Consider the following 19,887-nt stretch of genomic DNA (forward strand, 5'->3'; position numbering starts at 1 on the left):
CCAATGCCCGGCACTCCCTCCAGGCAGCATCTGCGGGTGTCTTAGATGGGTGTATCTGTGATTCATAATCCCACAGCCATAGTTTTACCACCAATGCACCAGTGCTCCAGTTCACAAAGGTGATCTCAGCAGCCCCCAAACTCAAGTGCTGATGTGGCACCTCGCTTCCCGGGAACCTGAGAGGCAAGGGATGGGGCACACCTGTGTGAGGAGGGGAGGGGAAGAGGCAGGAGTCACCAAATGGGAGGCCTCACCCGAGGAGCTCTGTGAGGTCCGTTGCTGGCACGCCCGGGGGACAGGAGGGCAGTTACCTTGGAGGGCACAGCAAGAGTCCACGCCCTTCTTTCTTACAAGTTCTTTACCATCTAAACAGCACCACGTAATTAAAGGCCTGCTTTAAAGACAAACCCAAAATACGTTTATAAACTGAGGCCAAGTAACCGAAATGAGAATCGCTACCTTGAAAAATTAACCACCCAGCCCCATCCATGTATTTTCTCAAACACGCTACCACACTTTCCCGCTCTGTTTCTATCTCCAGTGCATCCTGACTGCACGTCCTACCAATCCTCTTTCCATCCATCCACCCCTCCATTAGCTTCCACTCCTGCTCTTGTGTCCTTGGTCAGGTTTTGAATTTGCTTTAGTGATGGGTGGAATCCAGGCCTTGCAAATGCAAACCCTCATTTTTCTGTAAAATAAGTAAACACATACAGTATCCTATCTGTATTAACAGTTCATCATTTTAGCAAAATTCTGGCTTCCGAAATGGTTGCTTTCATCTTCGCTCAGTTTTACGTATCTCTGAAGTAAGCATGCACTGAACCAGCTCTGACCCGGCCCCGTGGATGAAAATCGCCTCTCGTGATGAACTGTTAAGCACCCCAAACCATTCTGCACATCAGAAGGGCAGATGCCAAACTCTGCAACTGACTGTGACAGGAGACACCGTGTGGTCTGGCCCCACAGGCATTTTCCAGGGCTGGCAAGGCCATGTCCCCACAGCTGCTGCGTCCACCAGGAGCCCCTCCCGGCCCTCCTGCAGGAGCCCCGCCGGCTTCCCCTCCCCCGCCGTGCTGCAGCCCATCATCACTCGCTGTGATCCAGAGAAGGGACATGGCCAGGCAGAGGCCCAGACCCTCCCCCTCCCCACCCCGTGCCGGCTGCAATGGAGGCGAGTCACAGCGAGACACTCAGTACTCAGAAGAGCACCCAGGCTCTCTGTGGGTGAAACTGCTGACTGGCCCCCACCGCCAGTGTCACCCCACCCATCCATGGGGTGAACTTTTCCCAGCCCTGACAGGCTGTCCCACTCCTCCTGAAGTCTACATGAGACACAAGAGCCCAGAGGACGGGCACTCTGCAAGACCACGAGCCAACACCAAGAAAGGAAGGCTGACTCAAACCCATGGCACTCTCCGTGGACAGCAGGCAGAGTCCTGCTATCTGTGTGGCTGCCCCTAGGGAGCTCAGCACGTGGGAACCCACCAGGACTCCTCAGTAGCACAGCCAAGCGGCCAAGACCAGGAGCCTGGCTTCTCTCCCTCTGAAGAAGCCAGGACCATGAACAAAGCACAAAAGCTGACTTAGGACATGCGATCAGGCTGGGGATGTGGCTTCGTGGTAGAGTGCTTGCCTGTGCATGCAGCCCTGGGTTCCATTCCTCAGCACCACATAAAAAGAAAAAGTCAGAGGGCTGGGGATATGGCCTAGTGGCAAGAGTGCTTGCCTCGTATACATGAAGCCCTGGGTTCGATTCCCCAGCACCACATATATAGAAAACAGCCAGAAGGGGCGGTGTGGCTCAAGTGGCAGAGTGCTAGCGTTGAGCAAAAAGAAGCCAGGGACAGTGCTCAGGCCCTGAGTCCAAGGCCCAGGACTGGGGGGGGGGGGGGGGGGGGCGGGGGGAAGAAAAAGAAAAGAAAGAAAAAAGAAAAGGCCAGAAGGGGCACTGTGGCTCCAGTGGTGATAGGGTGCCAGCCTTGAGCAAAATGAAGTTCAGGGATAGTGCTCAGGCCCTGAGTTCAAGCCCCAGGACCGGCAAAAAAAGGACATGAGATGGCTTACACAGGCGCCACACATGTATGCAGGAAACCCAGAGGCTACGAGGACGAAGCAGATTGGCAAGGCCTGCCTCTAAGCTAGGCAGGCACAGCGACTCAGACCACAGCAGCTGGCACCTCCAGGGTCAGCTGTGCCCACTCCAGAAAGGGAATGAGGTGCTGGAACACAAGCGTCCCCCTCACCTCTCGAGCAAGCACAGGCCTGCCTCTGCAGCCACAGCTGGATTCCGTACAGCGCAAACTGCCCTGGCTTGCTGGAGGAGGAGCAAGGGAGCAAGGGAGCAAGGGCACGCGGAGCTGCACTCCACTCCGCAGCGTTCTACTGTGACGGAAACCGGAGGTGCAGCTCAGACCTTGGGGCTCAGCCCTTCAAGGGCTGCCTGCCTGCCTGCCCTCACCAGCCCTGCAGGATGGGTAAAAATCACACCACGTCCCACCTACCCTGGGGTCGTTCACTGTGGCCCAGCCACGGGCCTGAGGGAAAGGAACCCACAGGGCCAGGTGCACTGGGGGCCGACCACTCAGAACACTCCAGGACGGCCCGGCGTCACAGGCTCTGCTGGGGCACCTCCATGTCATGAGGGCCTTGGGAATGCAAGATCAAGCTGCTCCTGTCAGGCTCAGGGCAGTGCCAGAAAGCAGGATGGGTGGCACAGCTGCACAGGGCATCCCATGCAAGCCTCCTTCCCCACCCCACCTCCAAGGTCCCGTTTAGAAACCCGCTGCCGCCTCTGGCCCAGGCCAGCTGCCAGCAAGGAGCGGGAGCCACAAACAGCTAAGAACCCAAACAATCCCAGCCCCCAGATCATGAGTGTCAGGCTTAGGAACAGCAACACACACGTTCAGACGACACCTTCTTGCCAGTCTTCCCCCAAGTGGGTGGGTGGCCACAACACACTCACTCAAACAAGGGAGGTAACCTCCAAGTTCACCAAGGCCCCAAACCACCGTGGTAGGCTGAGCTTCCATCCCTTGGGAGGGCAGCGCCAAAGAGCAGAGGACAGACCCACAGGGCAAGGAAGTTCCTGGACAGTCTTCTGGTCCCCAAGGAGAACCTCCAGGCCCACTTCCTGAACAGAGTTCTAGAAAGGCGTTCTGAGGGCCCAGTGTCCAGGCACGAGGCCTCCAGAGTGAGGCACACCAGGCTCAGGGGCAGGGGGCAGCATGCGGGAAGCTCCGAGCAAACAGGTGCGGAGAGCGGATAGCACGGCGCTGCAGGGGAGAAGGACCGGGAAGGGCATGCTTTCTGCTTTCTCCCCCGTGATACGTTTACTCCTTACACTAGTAATTATAAGGAGATGTTTCAACTCTGCCATGGGCTGGCTCCACTCCTAGGGAGCCAGGCGTTGGCAGAATGGGCTGAGGGGCCATATCAGTCCTTTCCCCTGCTCTCCCAGACTCAGGGCGCCTGGCCCCTGGCCCATCCACGGTTCTCTCACTGCCTGGAGAGGCTGAGCCGGGGAGGTGCTGGCCCTGCCAGGTCCCGCCTGGGCCTCCGCAGTGCCGGAGGGCAGGCACCGCCTCCGCGTCCACCTCCTTCCCAAGCACGGGGAGCGGAGGGCAGCTTGCAGGGGGGCAGCCCTCTTGCATGACCTTCCTTCCATTGCTGGATACTCGGACTGCGTTAAGGCCGTCAGCTCCAACAGGCAACTTGGATCCAATGAAAGCCTGCCCCCCCTCCTTGTGCTCTCAGACGCAGTGCTCTGGGATGGGGAGGGGTCACCTTCACACGTGCACCCCCACCAGCCTCTGCGCTCACAGCACTACAGGAGAAACCCCTGAGGTCCCTGCTGGAGGGAGTGCTAGGCCGCCAGTAAGAGGCAGTGAGGAGGACAGAGCCCAGCCTCCGCTGGCTCCATGCTGGCTTCGGATCCCATCTGTCTGCTCTCAGCTGCACCACAGAGGACCCAGAAGAGGTGTGGAGGAGCACAGGGGAGCCTCTGGGCCACACTGGCTCACCCGCTCAGCTCCAGCGCCTCCACAGGGTTTCCTCACAAGGACGCTGGGCCTAAACCACAACTTCCCACCCGACCGGGAGGGGGCAGCCGAGGACACACACAGGGAGCACGGAGGGACCCAGCCGCTGCACAGACAAGGACGTGGGCGTCCGTGCCCCACACAGGGTCTGCCTAACACTGGGTTGCATGCGTTATGTTTGGGTGCAGAACTCACACTAGGGAAGAACTTGCTCAACAAGGTTTACATCTTAAAAATTTCCCTAAGGACAACTTGCTCACATCCCTGAGCTCACTTTCCAACACCAGCCCCTGAGCGCCTCTCTCTGGCCATGGCACGGCATGGGCCTGACGCTGGGCTGACCTAGAAAGGAACGTGGCTCTGCTGCCCTCTGCGGGTCACGAGGCGAGTGCGGCTGGATGGGGCCTCACGGTGTCCTGCCCTTGAGTGCGTCCACAGATGGAGATGCCACCCGGAGGTCACTGTGAGTCGGGGCCTGGACAGGCGCCAGAGAGTGCTGCAGCCGGGGCAGCACGGGGTGCCGGGCCCGGCCGCGGCACACCAGCTCTGCTGCTGGCCTCCAGGCAGTCTCAAGCGTAGGGCGAGGGCCCAGGAGGAAGGAGTCCCCCAGTCACTACCCAAAGAATGGACAGAGTACATAGGAGCTGCTAGATAGGAGGGTCCAGGAACTTACAGCAACTCCCCTTTAGGCCATGGAGCAAAGGTGAGCTTGCTGGGGCCTGGGGCCTCAGAGAGGACACTGGACTCCAGCCTCAGATCTATACCCCATCCTCCTCTTGGGCCAGCCAAGCCATGCACTACACGAGTCCTGCTCTGCAGGTGCAGCGTCCAGCACAACCCCACAGGGGGCAGCTGGGGGGCACAGAGGATGGGAGGAGACCTGGGGCAGATGGCACACCCCAGCCAGATGGTCTCCAAGACTGCAGCAGAAACACATAAGATACAGACTACCAATGAAGCGCCCAGGGGACTCAGGCCCCACCGCCTCAGAGGTACACGCTCGCCCAGGAAGGGCGGCACGGCAGGTGTCTGCCCACAAATCCTGGACACACAGGCAGGCAGCGCTAGCCGCTGCAGAGCCACAGCAGCTGCATCCTCCTCAGCCCCAGGTCAGGGACGTGGAGTTATTTTTGGCTCAGTGCAAGGCGGGGATGAGACACATGCTAACAAAGGCAGACAGGCACCGCAGGCCACTGCTGCCTTTGAAACCAGACAGGTCACTGGGCATGAGCAGCCAGGGAGACGTGGGCTGCACGCCAGCCCGGCCTGTATCCCTGCCCGGCCTGCATCCCTGCCCAGACTCCATCCCCTCCCAGCCTGCATCCCCTCCCGGCCTGCATCCCCTCCCGGCCTGCATCCCCTCCCGGCCTGCATCCCAGCCTGCATCCCGGCCTGGCCTGTATCCTGTCCCAGACTCCATCCCCTCCCAGCCTGCATCATCTCCCGCCTGCATCCCGGCCCAGACTCCATCCCAGCCTGCATCCCTGCCCGGCCTGCATCCCTGCCCAGCCTGCATCCCAGCCTGCATCCCGGCCTGGCCTGTATCCTGTCCCAGACTCCATCCCCTCCCAGCCTGCATCACCTCCCGGCCTGCATCCCGGCCCAGACTCCATCCCAGCCTGCATCCCGGCCTGGCCTGTATCCTGTCCCAGACTCCATCCCCTCCCAGCCTGCATCCCGGCCCAGACTCCATCCCAGCCTGCATCCCCTCCCAGCCTGCATCCCCTCCCGGCCTGCATCCCGGCCTGGCATGTATCCCCACCCGGCCTGCATCCCAGCCCGCATCCCGGCCCAGCCTGCATCCCGGCCTGCATCCCCTGCAGTGGCAGCCCAGAGAAGCCACCAGCCAGGCGCAGGGTCAGCATCCAGGATAGAAGTGATTACGCCCAAACCAGTACAGGCACTAGGAGAGTGGAGGTGTGGTAAAGAGAGGCTGCCACACACTCAGTGCCCACAGGGGGCCCTTGGAACCCCTGGATGTGAGGGCTGAGGGGTGGAGGAGTCAGCCCTTCTCCCCAGCCATGCCCTCTGGGGGTCCAACGGCCACCCAGGTCCAGCCCAAGGGGAGCGAGTGGGGAAGACACACCGGAACTCTGGAGTCGAGAGTCCCGGCCCAGGACACTGGGAGTCGGGGCTGTGAAGAGGGCAAGGAAGCACAGGAGAGCCCAGGAAAAGCCTCTCAAGACCCAAGGCCAGCTGAGGAGCAGGTGAACTGTGCATTTAGGAGCATCTCTTCCCCATTCCCACTGGGGTGCTGAGCAGGCTCACAGAACGGAACAGGGAGCCCTCACCTGGCCACTGTCATCTGGGATAACCAGGCTGCTGGCTCCTCACATGCCAGAAAACCAGCTCCTTTAGCGTCCCTCAGCCTCCTTCCACCTGCTTGCAACGAGAGCACTGAGGAGGTCTGGGGACACCTCAGAAGCCAGGGTGCCAGTGACCTTTGAACTCCGCCCTGGAAGAATGGGCTTTCCTGCATCCCTCCCAAAAGCAGCTCCCCAGAGATGTGGAACACAGACCTTCAGGAATGGACGGAATAGGGAGAATGTAGGAAGACCTCAACACTGAAGTGGGCCACCCCAATTCCAGGAGAGACCTCAGTTCATTTTCCCTCACAAACAACAGCAATGTCCTTCCAGAACCGGAGAATGATGAAAGCCATACAAGTAAACTCAGCTTCTGACTTCATCTTAGTCCATTCTCTCCAGGATGTCAAGGGCTCCAGAGATGCCATGAACACAAGTAGCCGGTGTGAGCCACCTGGCGGATCCCCTGGGAGAGCAAAGCAGTGTGTGCTGAGCCGGGACCTTTCTGCCCAAAGTCAGTCTCAGGACCTGCAAGGAGGGGCTGGCGCCACCTGTGGATGGGGGACAGAGAGTCCCTGGCCCATGGCCACAGGACTTGTGAGAAGCTACGAGGCCTGCTCCACCTGGCAGTCACAGGGCTCCATGCCAAACTAGCGCTTGCTGCTGCCCAATGCTGTCCTCAACACCCCAGGAGACCCAAATGCTACCATCTCCTTCCACAAATGTGCAGCCAGGGCCGACAAGCACCTGGCTGGAAGTCACAGTGAGAAGAGCCTCAAGCCCTCAACCAACCGGAAACCAGGGCCTCTGTCCTGTGCTCCACCCTGACCTCCTCTGACACTCAGCTCTGCGGACAGCAGGCCATCGTGCTCAGCAATCCCACACAGGCCAAGGCTCCAGCCTCCAAAACCGGCCTCCAGCCCCATGACTCCCCCATACCAACTTCATGGGTAGAAGAAGGATTTCCTCCTGGGTTTATGCCCAGGAAGTGACCTTGCCACAGTCCATCCTAGACAGCCAATGCAGCTTGTCCTCATGTGACTGTCTTCCCTGTCTGAAACATCTGGACAATCACAAAGGCACGGGGACATCTGTAAGTGACCCTCGCTGACCAGCCCCAAGGGGATGCGCCTTCACAGGCGCCCAGTGAGCCCCTTCAGCTGAACAGCCCCACCAAGAGGCCAGGGAAGGCCCGTGCCAACAGCTCACAGAGACGGCTTTGGGCTTCAAGAACCCTCCCAATGGTAAGGCACACGGAGAGGCTGCGCTGCTGGAGCTCAGGGCAGGCCCCAGCCTCGGGGTCCTTGGATAGTGTGACCAGTGCCAGCAGCTAGTAGAGGGCCCAGCGCACTGCATCCAAGGTGCCCTCAGGGTGCTGGGTGGGGCAGGGGTAGCCTCAGTTCCATTCTGTGGGTCTAGCAGAGCAGAGGGGGGCTGGGAAGCCACACAGTGAAGCCTCCACATGAGTGTCATGACTCCCAAGTCAGGCAGGGAGGCCCCTGGGGGCTGAGCATGGTGGGAACCTAGCCCATACAGCTGCTTCATGCATCTGCGTAGAGGCCCCCGCCCAGGCCACCCCACAGAAGCCGCTCTGGAAAGGTCCTGGGAAAGGACCTCAGACACCTTGAGGAGAGACAAGACTCCCTGAACTCAGCACCAACAGAAAGTGCCGCCCGTCTCCACACACCACCATCAGCCGGTGCCAGCCGCAGGCCCACTCGGCGTGGCACAACCCAGCCTGCCGCCCGTCTCCACACACCACCATCAGCCGGTGTCAGCCGCAGGCCCACTCGGCGTGGCACAACCCAGCCTGCCGCCCGTCTCCACACACCACCATCAGCCGGTGTCAGCCGCAGGCCCACTCGGCGTGGCACAACCCAGCCTGCCGCCCGTCTCCACACACCACCATCAGCCGGTGTCAGCCGCAGGCCCACTCGGCGTGGCACAACCCAGCCTGCCGCCCGTCTCCACACACCACCATCAGCCGGTGTCAGCCGCAGGCCCACTCGGCGTGGCACAACCCAGCCTGCCGCCCGTCTCCACACACCACCATCAGCCGGTGTCAGCTGCAGGCCCACTCGGCGTGGCACAACCCAGCCTGCCGCCCGTCTCCACACACCACCATCAGCCGGTGTCAGCCGCAGGCCCACTTGGCGTGGCACAACCCAGCCTGCCGCCCGTCTCCACACACCACCATCAGCCGGTGTCAGCCGCAGGCCTGTTCCCTCAACACACAGCTGGGCACCCAGGTCCTCAAGTGGGCTTTTCCTGGATCCTGACTGAGACAGCACAGACCAATGGGACAGGAGCCTGGAAACCACAAGCCAGGCAGCACTGCCACTCACCCTTCTAGCTGCTTGGCCCTGGCTAGAAGCAACAATTTTAAGGGCCACTACTACTGGCTAAGAGCCAGCGCTTGCCACCAACAAGAGCGCTAACCCAGTCAGCCAGCTGCACGAACCCGGGGAGCTGGGCTGCACATGTTCGTGCTCAGCTGCCAATCCGGAACCCCGGGAGGAAACCTGCGGACAAATGAGGAGGGAAGTGTTCTCTGAGCTGCCGCCTCCACGCACAGACATGGAGAGGCACTATAAGAGGCAGCCCTGCTAACTAAAAGCCCCTCAACTCTGTATCTGGGCCCTGTAATCTGAGCTAGTCCCTGCTGCAGTCACCGTTACCATCGCCTTGGGCCACAACAAGGAGGAGGTTCACTGGAAGCTTCTGTGCGGCAGGACCTCCACCAGGTCAGGCCTTATCATCCTAAAGGGAACACCCAAGAGGTGGCTGGGAAGATGACAGTGTAGCAACAGGGAATCACCCTAGCTCTCTCTGAGCCAACAGAGATTCGGGGTCCTAATGCGCACTTCACCTCAAGAAGACAACAGGAAAAGGTAAAGAAAGAATCATAAGGATGAAGAACTTGTACCTAACACACACAAGGATGGAAAACTGGGAAGTGCTTTCCCCCCACCTCCCACCCCTGCGGCATGACTACGCCGCAACAGTGACTGGAGCCACCAATCGGTAACGGAGGACCACCTCACCCAGGCAGCAAACTTTCAACACTGCTGCTCATCAGCTCAAAACAAACACTAAGAACTGTGAGTACTGGGCCAGGGACCCCTCCCGTGGGGATCAGCGCTGGTGGTGACCCAGAACGCCTGGCCCGACCCCTCCCTGGCACCTGAGAAGGGACACCATACACCAAGAGGGCAAGAAGGCCAGAGCCCTTACTCCTGCCCCTTCCGCTTCCTGCGCAAGACCACTGGGACACAACCCGGATTCTGAGCCAGAAAATGACAACTAACTGGGACTGATATTGGTTGGGCACTGGGACTCTGCATTCCCAGCAACCACAGCTGATGGCCCAGAAAGAAACCTGACCTGCTAAAAGGCAGCAGAGACAATCTCCCTGCCCAGCCCTCCGGGAACCTTGCCCCTCCGAACCCCTGTCCCAGAGGTTCAAACACAGCCCTTCCCTCCATGGGAAGTGGCCACCAGTCCAGGACTCAAGTGAGGACTATTTACCCACATCACCCTGCGGGAACCTACCCTTCTGAGGCTCACACCTGTCCCAGAAGTTCAAACACTGCTCCCTACCCCATAGGAAGTAGATGACAGTCCAGGACTCAAGTGGACAAACCTCCCTGTACCCCAGAGTGAGGATCTGCCCCATCCAGGATTCAAATGAGGTCCAGGTACCGGAACGCTGCTCCCTTCCCTTCTGGAAATAAGACATCAATCCAGGATTCAGGCCAGGATGACCTATCTACTACAAATAGCAAGAATCCACCTACCTCAGACACAGATCCGGAACAGGACACTAGACTGCTGTGCACCACAGAACCGGAGCCTGCCACTGGACCTAAACCCAGGCCAGGACACCAGACTGCCCCCACATCACTGGCCTGAGTTGAAAGCCGCAAACACAAGTCCCACGGAGGTCCACCCAGTGAGTCACACACTACCACCACGGAACCTAATACACAATCTGAACGCCCTGACAATCCCTGAACTCAAATGCCAATCACAATGGAAGATTACAAAATTCATGATGAAGACAAGCCGCATCCAAAAGCCAACAGCAATCCAGGGAAGAACCCTAGTGAGAGTGAAGAAGAGATGGAGGACAAAAGGTAATAATGGGAGAACTGGCCTATGAAATAAAAGGGGATATCAAAAAACAAATGGAATACAAAGGAGGAAATGACCAAGAATATACAGGTCACCTAGAAAGATACAGAGAAAATGAAGAAACGCTACACATCTCATTAAAAGAAGAAATTAACACCTTGAGAAGAGACTTGAACAAAGAGCCTGAAAGCATGAAAGGCTAAGTTTCCCTATTGCAAATGACAGTTGAAAGCATAAGCTAAAGAATAAGTGAAATAAGTAATATAGTATCAAAAGTTGAGGATAAAACACAAGAATTAGAACAAAAAAATAAAACGCATGGAAAAAAACACACTCAAGATACCAAAGGGAAATTGGAGAATTAGCATTTCAGCCAAAATACCTAATCTATGCATATTCGAAATATATGAGGGAAAAGAATAAAAAAATAAAGGCACTGAAAAATCTATTCAACAAAAATACCAACAAAACTTCCCCAATCTCAAGAGAGAAAAATCTCACCTGCCAGAGTTATACACAGCTCCTAGCAGACAGGATCCAAGAAGAAATACTTCTAGACACATCATAGTGAAAACTCTGACCTTAAGAAATGGCAAATGGGGCTGGGAATATGGCCTAGGGTAAAGTGCTTGTCCCGTATACATGAAGCCCTGGGTTCGATTCCTCAGCACCACATACATTGAAAAAGCCGGAAGTGGTGCTATGGCTCAAGTGGCAGAGTGCTAGCCTTGAGCAAAAAGAAGCCAGGGACAGTGCTCAGGCCCTGAGTTCAAGCCCCAGGACTGGCCAAAAAAAAAAGAAATAGCAAATGCAAAGAAGGAGCTATACTATAATGAAAACAAGGTCAGAATCACTGCAGATGTCTCCACACAAACTGAATGCAAGGAGAACATGGAAAAGGATAATTCAAGCTCTGAAAGTCAACAACTGCCAACCCAAACCAGTGTACCCAGTAAATCTGCCATTTACAATTGAAGGTGAAACTAAAACCTTCTGTGACAAAAGTTAAAGGAATTCATGAACTCTAAACCAGATTACAAAGAATACTAAAGAGAAGCATACAATCTGAAGAAAACAAAGTCAAGGAAACACAACAAAAATCACTAGAAAACTATGCTAGTAAACACAAGAAAAGGGAAGTAAATTATAGGAAACCAAGAAAATGGCAGAAAACATAACATCCCTCTCCAGAATAACCTTAAACACTAACGGACTCAATTACCCAACAAAACAAGTAGAGAAGCAGAGCAGCAGATTGGATCACAACCAAGATCCAACCACTTGTTGTCTCACAAAGGATGGAAAAAGATCTTTCATGTAAATACATATTGCAAGAAGGCAGGAGTAGCTATATTGGTAACTGATAAAATAGACTTTTCATTAAAAGCAGTAGGAAGACACAAAGAAGGTCATTACATATTAATAAAGGGAATGATCTATGAAGAGAAAATCACAGTGGTCAATATTTATGCACCAAATAATGGAGCACCTAAATACAATAAACAAACATTTTTGGACTTCAGAACATAATAGTCCCCAACACAATCATAGTGGGAGATTTTAACATTCCATCGTGCCAAAGGATAAGTCAACCAAACAAAAGATAAAATTAAATTACACCATCACCCAAATGGACTTAGTATTCCACCCAACAACCCATTCACATTCTTCTCAGTAGCCCACGGAACATTCTCCAAAATTGGTCATACCACAGGACACACAAAGAACCTAAGCAAATACAGGAGAATTGAGATAACTCTTTGTCTCCTATCTGATTTGTATCTTATGTGAAATCAAATTAGTTCTCAACAACAAAACATTGCAGAAAACACTCACCCACATGAAGACTAAATAACACATTACTGAATGGCATATGTCACAGAAGAAATAAAGGAAGAAATTAGGAAGTTTTTGTAATTCAATGAAAATGAAAACACATCACAATGGAACCTCTGGGATACACAAAAGCAGTGCTAAGAGTAAAGTTCATAGCTCTAAGTGCAAACATAAAGAAAACAGAAACAGCTCAAGTAAATAACCTCAACTAAAATACAACTAAAATTCATAGAAAGACAACCACAAACCAAACCCAAAACTACTAGCTGGAGAGAGATGGCAAAGATTAGGGCAGAAATTAACTAAATAGACACACACAAAAAACTATACATAAAATCAATGAAACAAAATGCTGGTTCTTTGAGGGAAAAAACAACAACAAAATGGAGAGACTACTACTACGGCAAAGGAAACACTACAACAAACATACAAGAAATCCAAGCTTATAAAGGACTACTTAAAAAAAAACAACCTATACTCAAGTAAGATGGAAAACCTAGAAGAAATGGACAAAGTTCTAGAGACATAGAAACTGCCTAAGCTGAACCAAGAAGATATAAACTAATTAAACAGGCCCATAACATGGAATGAGATTGAGGAAGTAATCAGCTGTAGCTGAAGTGGTAGAGCACACCCTTGAGCTGAAGAGCTTAGGGACAGTGCCCAGGCCCAGAGTTCAAGCCCCACCACCGACAAAAACCAAAACCAAAACCAAAAAACAAAAAGATAGATAACTAACACTGGTACTCCTCAAACTTTTATGTAAAATAGAAACAGAATGATCAATTCCAAACTCATTCTATGAAGCCAATATCACACTTATCCCCAAATCAGGTAAGGATCCAACAAAAGAAAAAAAAAAAAGAGAACTACAGACCAATTTCTCTGATAAACATAGATACAAAGCTCTTCAATAAAATATTATCCATCAGAATCTAGAAACTAATAAAAAAAATCATGCATTATGACCAAGTAAGCTTCACCCACCGATGCAAGTCTGGTTTAATATACACAAACCAATAAACGTAACATAGCACATCAACCGAGCCAAAGACAAAACCCATATGATCGTCCAGCATGCATGAAGCCCTGGGTTCGATTCCTCAGCACCACATACAAAGAAAAAGCTGAAAGTGGTGCTGTGGCTCAAGTAGTAGAGTGCTAGCCTGGAGCAAAAAGAAGCCAGGGACAGTGCTCAGACCCTGAGTTCAAGCCCCAGCACTGTCAAAAAAAAAAAAGAAAGAAAAATCAGTAGCCTTTCTGTGTGCCAACAATGTATAAGCAGAAAGGGGAACCAGGAAAACAACTCTATTTTCAACAGTCTCAAAAACAACAATGACAAAAAAACAAACCTAGGTCTAAACCTAACCAAAGACTTCGATCTTTACAGTGAAAACTATAAAAATTTGAAGAAATCAAAGACAACACCAGGAAATGCAAAGATGTTCATGGACAGGTAGAATCAATATTGGCCATCCTGCCAAAAATTATGTACAAATTCAATGCAATCCCCATCAAAAGCCCAATGATGTTGTTTACCAAGATAGAGAAAACAATCCAAAAATACATATGGAACAAAAATGGCCTAGAACAGCCAAAGCAATTCTGGGGGGAAAAAAAGTAATGCAAGTGGTATCACAATACCAGACCTCAAGCTCTACTACAGAGCTCTAATAATAAAAACAGCTTGGTATTAGCAAAAACATATACCTGAAGATCAATGGAAGAGATTTGAAGACCCAGAAATAAATCCATACACTTACAGTTATCTGATAAGGGAGCCAAAGATATACAGAAAAAATAGCCTCTTCCTTAATTGGTGTTGGGAAAACTGGGCGTCCATAAGCAGAAAAGCAAAAGAGGATCCCTGTTTGTCACCATGCATATCAATTCAACGTGGATGAAAGACATCAATGTCAGACCGGAAACGTTGAAATAATTGCAAGACAGAGTAGGAGAAACACTAGATTGTACAGGTATAGGTAGAAGCTTCTTGAAGAGGGGCACAACAGATAGGAGACTTGACAAGTAGGACCACATCAAAATAAAAAGGTTTTGCACAGCTAACAACATAGTTACTAAACTAGAAAGATAGCCAACAAACTGGGAAAAGATCTTTACAGTAATATATTAGATAAAGGCCTAATATTGAATATATGAAAGGAATCAAGAAACTAACCCCTCCCAAACGTAATAAACCATAATAGAGGGAGCTAAGGAGAGACTTCTCAGAAGAAAAAATGGCAAAGGGACACATGAAGTTCTCATCATCCCTGGCCATAAAGGAAATACAGATCAAAACAACTCTGAGGGCTGGGGATATAGCCTAGTGGCAAGAGTGCCTGCCTCGGATACACGAGGTCCTAGGTTCGATTCCCCAGCACCACATATACAGAAAACGGCCAGAAGCGGTGCTGTAGCTCAAGTGGCAGAGTGCTAGCCTTGAGCAGGAAGAAGCCAGGGACAGTGCTCAGGCCCTGAGTCCAAGGCCCAGGACTGGCCAAAAAAAAAAAAAAAAAAAAACAACTCTGAGATTCCATCTCACCCCAGTTAGATTGGCCAACATCAGGAATTTGAACAATATTGATGGGGATGTGGGGGAAAGGGAACCCTATTACACTGTTGGTGAGAATGTAAAGTAGTACAACCCCTCTGGACAGCAGTCTGGAGGTTCCTCAGAAAACTAAACAGATCCTCCCTATGACCGAGCCATACCACTCCTGGGCATCTACCCTGAACACCACGAACCAGGATATGATAAAGACGCCTGCACATCCACATTCATTGCTGTACTATTCACAATAGCCAAAATATGAAACAGATCAGATGAGTGAGTTCCAAAAATGTGGTACCTATACACGATGGAATTTTACATAGCCACTAGAAAGAATAAATGACTCTATTTGCAGGGAAATTGGATGAACTAGAACAAATCATGCTAAGTGAGGTAAACCAAGCTCTGAGAGACAAGTGGAGCATGGTCTCTCTGATATGTGGAAATTAGAGCTAATGTGCACTATGATATGACAAATTATACAGGGTTCTAGATACTCTAGACACTCCTAGGAAAATATTCATAGGAGAGAAACACAAAGGTGCAATGCTTATGTGACTCTTCATATAAAATAATACATATAAATACATTGAAACTAACTCTAAGATGGGGGGAAACAAGAGATATCTCCTTTTTTATCTTTTATGACTACCTTCATTATGTATTGTGCATTCACATATATATCTTTGGGAGGGTGGAGGGAGAGCACAGAACTTAAGGGGGAAAGGGGGAAAAATGCAGCAGTGGAGCTCACTGGACACTGATGAAAGTGAACTCCACCACTCGTGGGTGGAGATGGGAGGGAGGGACTGGGAGAGAGCGAGGGAACAGATGACACTGTACAAAAGGAAATGCACTCATTACCTGACTCTTGTAACTGTAATCCTTCAGTACATCACCTTTAAAATAACAATACAGTAAGTAAACATTTTTAAAAGGGCAAGAAGTGTTACTATCAGTAGAGTGTCTACCTACTAAGCACAAGGTCCTGAGTTCAAACCCCAGTACTGCCAAAGAAAAAAAGAGAAGAAAAATTACGTATAATACAAAATATCTGGAGCATTTAAATATTACGTGGCGTTGAGATTAACTTTTCCTACATGCCTTTCGGTTTTCTAGTTTTCCTTCAGTAATCATAGTTTTTAAAGACAAAAAAAAAAGCCTTGTGTAATTTTTAAAAAAGAAAAAGTAAACAACCAAAAATGTAGGGACCACCTTGTTCTAGTAATAAAATGGTAAGAATTCTCTACAACTCCTCCAAAGCCAAAAACTGTGATAAAGGCCAGTCACAGGTCTCACCTGTGATCCGTGACTGTCTACACTGCATGCCTTTCTCACTGTGGCCCCAGTTCTCCCTGTTTAACCTGAAGCCAGGGGGTCTGCACCTGTGAAGATCCCTGGAAAGGGAGGTACTGAATGCTGTCCTCCCATGCTGCCATGCAATAAATCTCCTTCTCTTCTTCTGCCCCACCGCCAAGGCTCCACCACGAAGAGCAGGTTCACCACCTTAGGCAGGGACGCTCATCTGCTTAGGCACAGTCCAACATACGGCAGGGACAGCGGGAGGGAGGGCGAGAAGAGGAAGAAAGAGGTCCCCACTTTCAGTGCTGTGTCTACATTTACAGCACTGCTGCCGCGGCAGAAAAAATGAAAGAAACGGGCAAAGGAAAGTCTCATTGTATGCTCCAAAGACAGACATGGCCTGGGATGTTGAGAAAGGACCATGGAGGTGAGGCAAGCAGTTTGGGAAGGACACATTTTCTCCCTCCCCTATTTATCTTTGTTTGGACCGGTTGTTTGGTCACAGGGTAGGAAAATCTGTTGGCCTGAACTGCTGAAATAAAAATCTGTTGTCCCTTAGCTCCACCTGAAGGCCAACAGGGGCAGCAGCTCTGGGGAGAAGCTTAGCTGCACAAAATGACAAAGAGCAAAGCATAAAACTCAAGTCTAAGAAATGCCACAAATGCTGCAATTCAGACCAACCTTGAGAATGAGTAAACACACAAAAATCAGTCTTATACCACTGGTAACCAGAGACCCCCAGCCTGGTGCTCCGGGATAGACTCAGCTCACACTGCTGGGGGTGGGGAGAGGGGGGAAGGACTTGAGGAAGACCGGCCCACACCACTAAGGAGGCTGCAGAGCCCACACGAATGGACGGCCACTGGCAGGCTGCAGGGGAACCCCAGCCCATGACCTCGGGCAGCAGCGGGCCCCCACAGAAAAATCAGCAAAGCACCTGGGCAGGGAAGCACAAGCTCACAGTCAAGGCCAACTGCTACCACCCATTCTGGGGCTCATCCCAGGCACCATCTGTGGAGGCCAACGCTTAGAGGACAGATCCGGAGGTGCATAGTGCTCAGCAAACCCTAAGATACAAAGCAATGATGCCAATGAGATCCACAGAAAACACTTCATACAAAACCATGGCACAATTATAACTTACAAGAGCTATTCACAAGCTGTAGATGGAAACCTGGAAGAACTACAGGAAACCCTTCAACAACAGTGAAGCACAAAAAGCAGCCACTCAAACTCTGAAGAGTACAATGCACAGCAGGATAAGATTGTGTGCAGGAAAATACAGAAAGATTTGGTTAGCCAGTACCAATGAGATGGAGCTACTCAGCCTCTGATGTCATCTGCTACTGTTTTTAAATGTTCAGCTGCTACTGAAACAAAAAAGACCATCAAATGTATCTACAATGTATCTACAAAGGGCTTCTCCACAATGTGGTGTAAGAGGAGCCAAGCCCAGGCCCCTACCTCCCAGAGGTGTGCCTGAGGAAGAGCAAACTCCACCCCACACACCACACCTCAAAGACAGAAGCTTAGGCCAGAATGTTGGCTCCATGTGAGATACTAAAAAGTCACTAGGAGAATGCAATTAGCAAAATCCACAAGGGGAAGGGCAACCAATAGGCAAGCAACCTGCTTCCACAGTAAACAAAACATGAAGGCAAGAAGTTAGGGTAGGCTGGAGACATTGAGAAGCCCTGCTCCGGAGAGGAAGCAGGTTAGCTAGGGGATTGAAGCTTAATTCTTTAGGTGTGACTACTGTTTGATGGGTAAGTGTATCTTTGTTAAGAGTCCTCAGGAACATATAGTCAAGTATTTATTGATGAAGGAAATACCATGGAGTTTGGTATTTGCTTCAAAATAATTCAGGACGTGTGTGTACTGCTGGGGTGATGGGCACGTGGAATTTCCCCATACTGTTTTTTTCTTTTTAGTGAATCTTTAAATAAATCTTCCTATAAAAATGATTTTTTTTTTCTTTTTTGGTCAGTCCTGAGGCTTGAACTCATGATCTTGTTTTGCTCAAGGCTAGCACTCTACCACTAGAGCCACAGTGCCACTTCTGGCTTTTTCTGTTTATGTGGTGCTTGAGGAATGGAACCCAAGGCTTCATGCATGCTAGGCAAGCACTCCCCAAACCACAATGCCAGCCCCCAAATGATACATTTTTAACTGCATGAACTAACTTGAACTAGACTGCCCGCGAGCAGATGTGCAGACTGCACCAAGATGCAGCAGCCCCTCGTCTGACTTAGGCAGTGACTTACCTCTCTTCAGGGAGACCACACTCTTCTGGTCCAGGTCCAGCTTCTGCACCAAGGCCCTGGGGTCTATCTGGGTCTTGGCAAAGAGGTCGGTGTGGACGTATGCCCAGTCCTAAGGTCCCCAACAAAGCAAAGACATTAGGACGGCCGGGGTTCCCAAGCAATACACGAGGCTACCGGCTCAGCAGGGAGGGGAGGTCCAGCTAGAGACACTCCAGTTCTGACAGGGAGGACCTGGAGGGGCAGGCTGCCAACCTCCTGCCTCAGGGAGCAGCATGCTCCCCCAAAGGACGCGGGGCCCGCCCTGACCGCTACGCTCCTCCACGGCAATCTGCCTCCTTACACCCTGTTCCTCTCGGCTTTCTAGACCTCCCCGCCCACATTCATCTGTCCATCAAGATCTACACCACCAAGTCACTGCGGCCGCTCAGATCCACGGGGGTCCCTCACCCCTTACCCCTCCTGCCGGGCTCGGTCGAGGCGGAGTGCCGTGACCTCGGCAGCACCGACGCCCAGAATGGGGCTTCGTGTCTGACCACCTCAAAGCACACCACTCGGGCCGAATCACTTGGGGACAAAAGCACCCCAGAGGCCGAGGGCAAGAAGGGTGCGCGAAACAGCCCTTCCCTGAAGGAGGAGCCCGGCCTGGACGCGGTGCTCCTCGCCCCTCAGCCGCCAGAGCACACCTGACAGGGGGCCGGGTCCTCTCCACACCGCCCCGCTCCAGTCTGGCTCGGGCCCGGGGAGGGGGCCGGAGACGGAGCGCCGCGGCCGAGCAGGGGCTAAGGGCTCCGGCGCCAGCACGGCCTTGGGTCTGGTCTTCCCGCCCCCTCCCGCCCGCTCGGAGGCGCGCGGCGAGGCCCGCGGGGGCGGCGGCCGAGGACGCGGAGCGGAGCCGGGACCCCGCCGCCCCGCCGCCCCGCCGCCCGGCCCTCACCTGTGCTCCGGCTGCGCCCGCCGAGGCCTGCGGGAGGGCCGGCTCCGGGGCGGGCGGCGCGGGGCCGGGCGCGGGCTGCCCGCGGAGCCGCACGGCGGCCTGGTGCACGCGGGCGCGCAGCCCCCGCACCTTCCCCATCTCCTCAGGAGCCACGCAGAGCCGGCGCCGCCGCGCTCCCGGAAGCGCCTCCCGGAAGCCGGTCCTCCGCGCCTCCGGCACGGCGGAAACAGAGTCCGGGCCGCAGGGTTCCGCCGCCGCCGCCGGAAGTGCCCCCGTCCGGCGCGAGAGGCGCGGCGCACGCGCGTCGCCCGGCCTTGGGCGGGAACTCGGGCCTCATGGCCGAGCGCGAGGCCCGGCGCGCACGTCCGGGAGCCGCCGCGGCCCGACGGCCGGCTCCCAGGCCGCCCCGCCCCGCCCCGGGCCGCTCAGGGCGCGCCGAGTCCGCGCTCCCCTAGGTGGTCGCCGTGGCTCCGGGGCTTGGCTTCAGTGCCTCGGGTCCATGGGTGTGCTTGTCTCA

The 19,887-nt window shown here is 53.1% G+C and overlaps 1 protein-coding gene across 2 annotated transcripts in view; it reads right to left on the reverse strand.

Moving 5' to 3' along the window:
• Window positions 1-19,577, reverse strand: part of Slx9 (SLX9 ribosome biogenesis factor) — a 39,564-nt gene extending 19,987 nt beyond the window's left edge. The window contains exons 1-2 of one of the 2 annotated variants that reach the window (XM_048346093.1): window positions 19,371-19,577; window positions 18,437-18,545 (exon numbers count right to left, since the gene is read on the reverse strand). In XM_048346093.1, the coding sequence (XP_048202050.1) occupies window positions 18,437-18,545; window positions 19,371-19,508 (247 nt within the window). In that variant the 5' untranslated portion in view covers window positions 19,509-19,577. The remainder of the gene's footprint in view (window positions 1-18,436; window positions 18,546-19,370) is intronic. The other variant, XM_048346092.1, reaches the window with a different exon arrangement.
• Window positions 19,578-19,887: the final 310 nt, after the last annotated feature.

Source organism: Perognathus longimembris, chromosome 5 (genome assembly GCF_023159225.1).
Source record: "Perognathus longimembris pacificus isolate PPM17 chromosome 5, ASM2315922v1, whole genome shotgun sequence".
In the NCBI taxonomy this organism is placed as follows: Eukaryota; Metazoa; Chordata; class Mammalia; order Rodentia; family Heteromyidae; genus Perognathus; species Perognathus longimembris.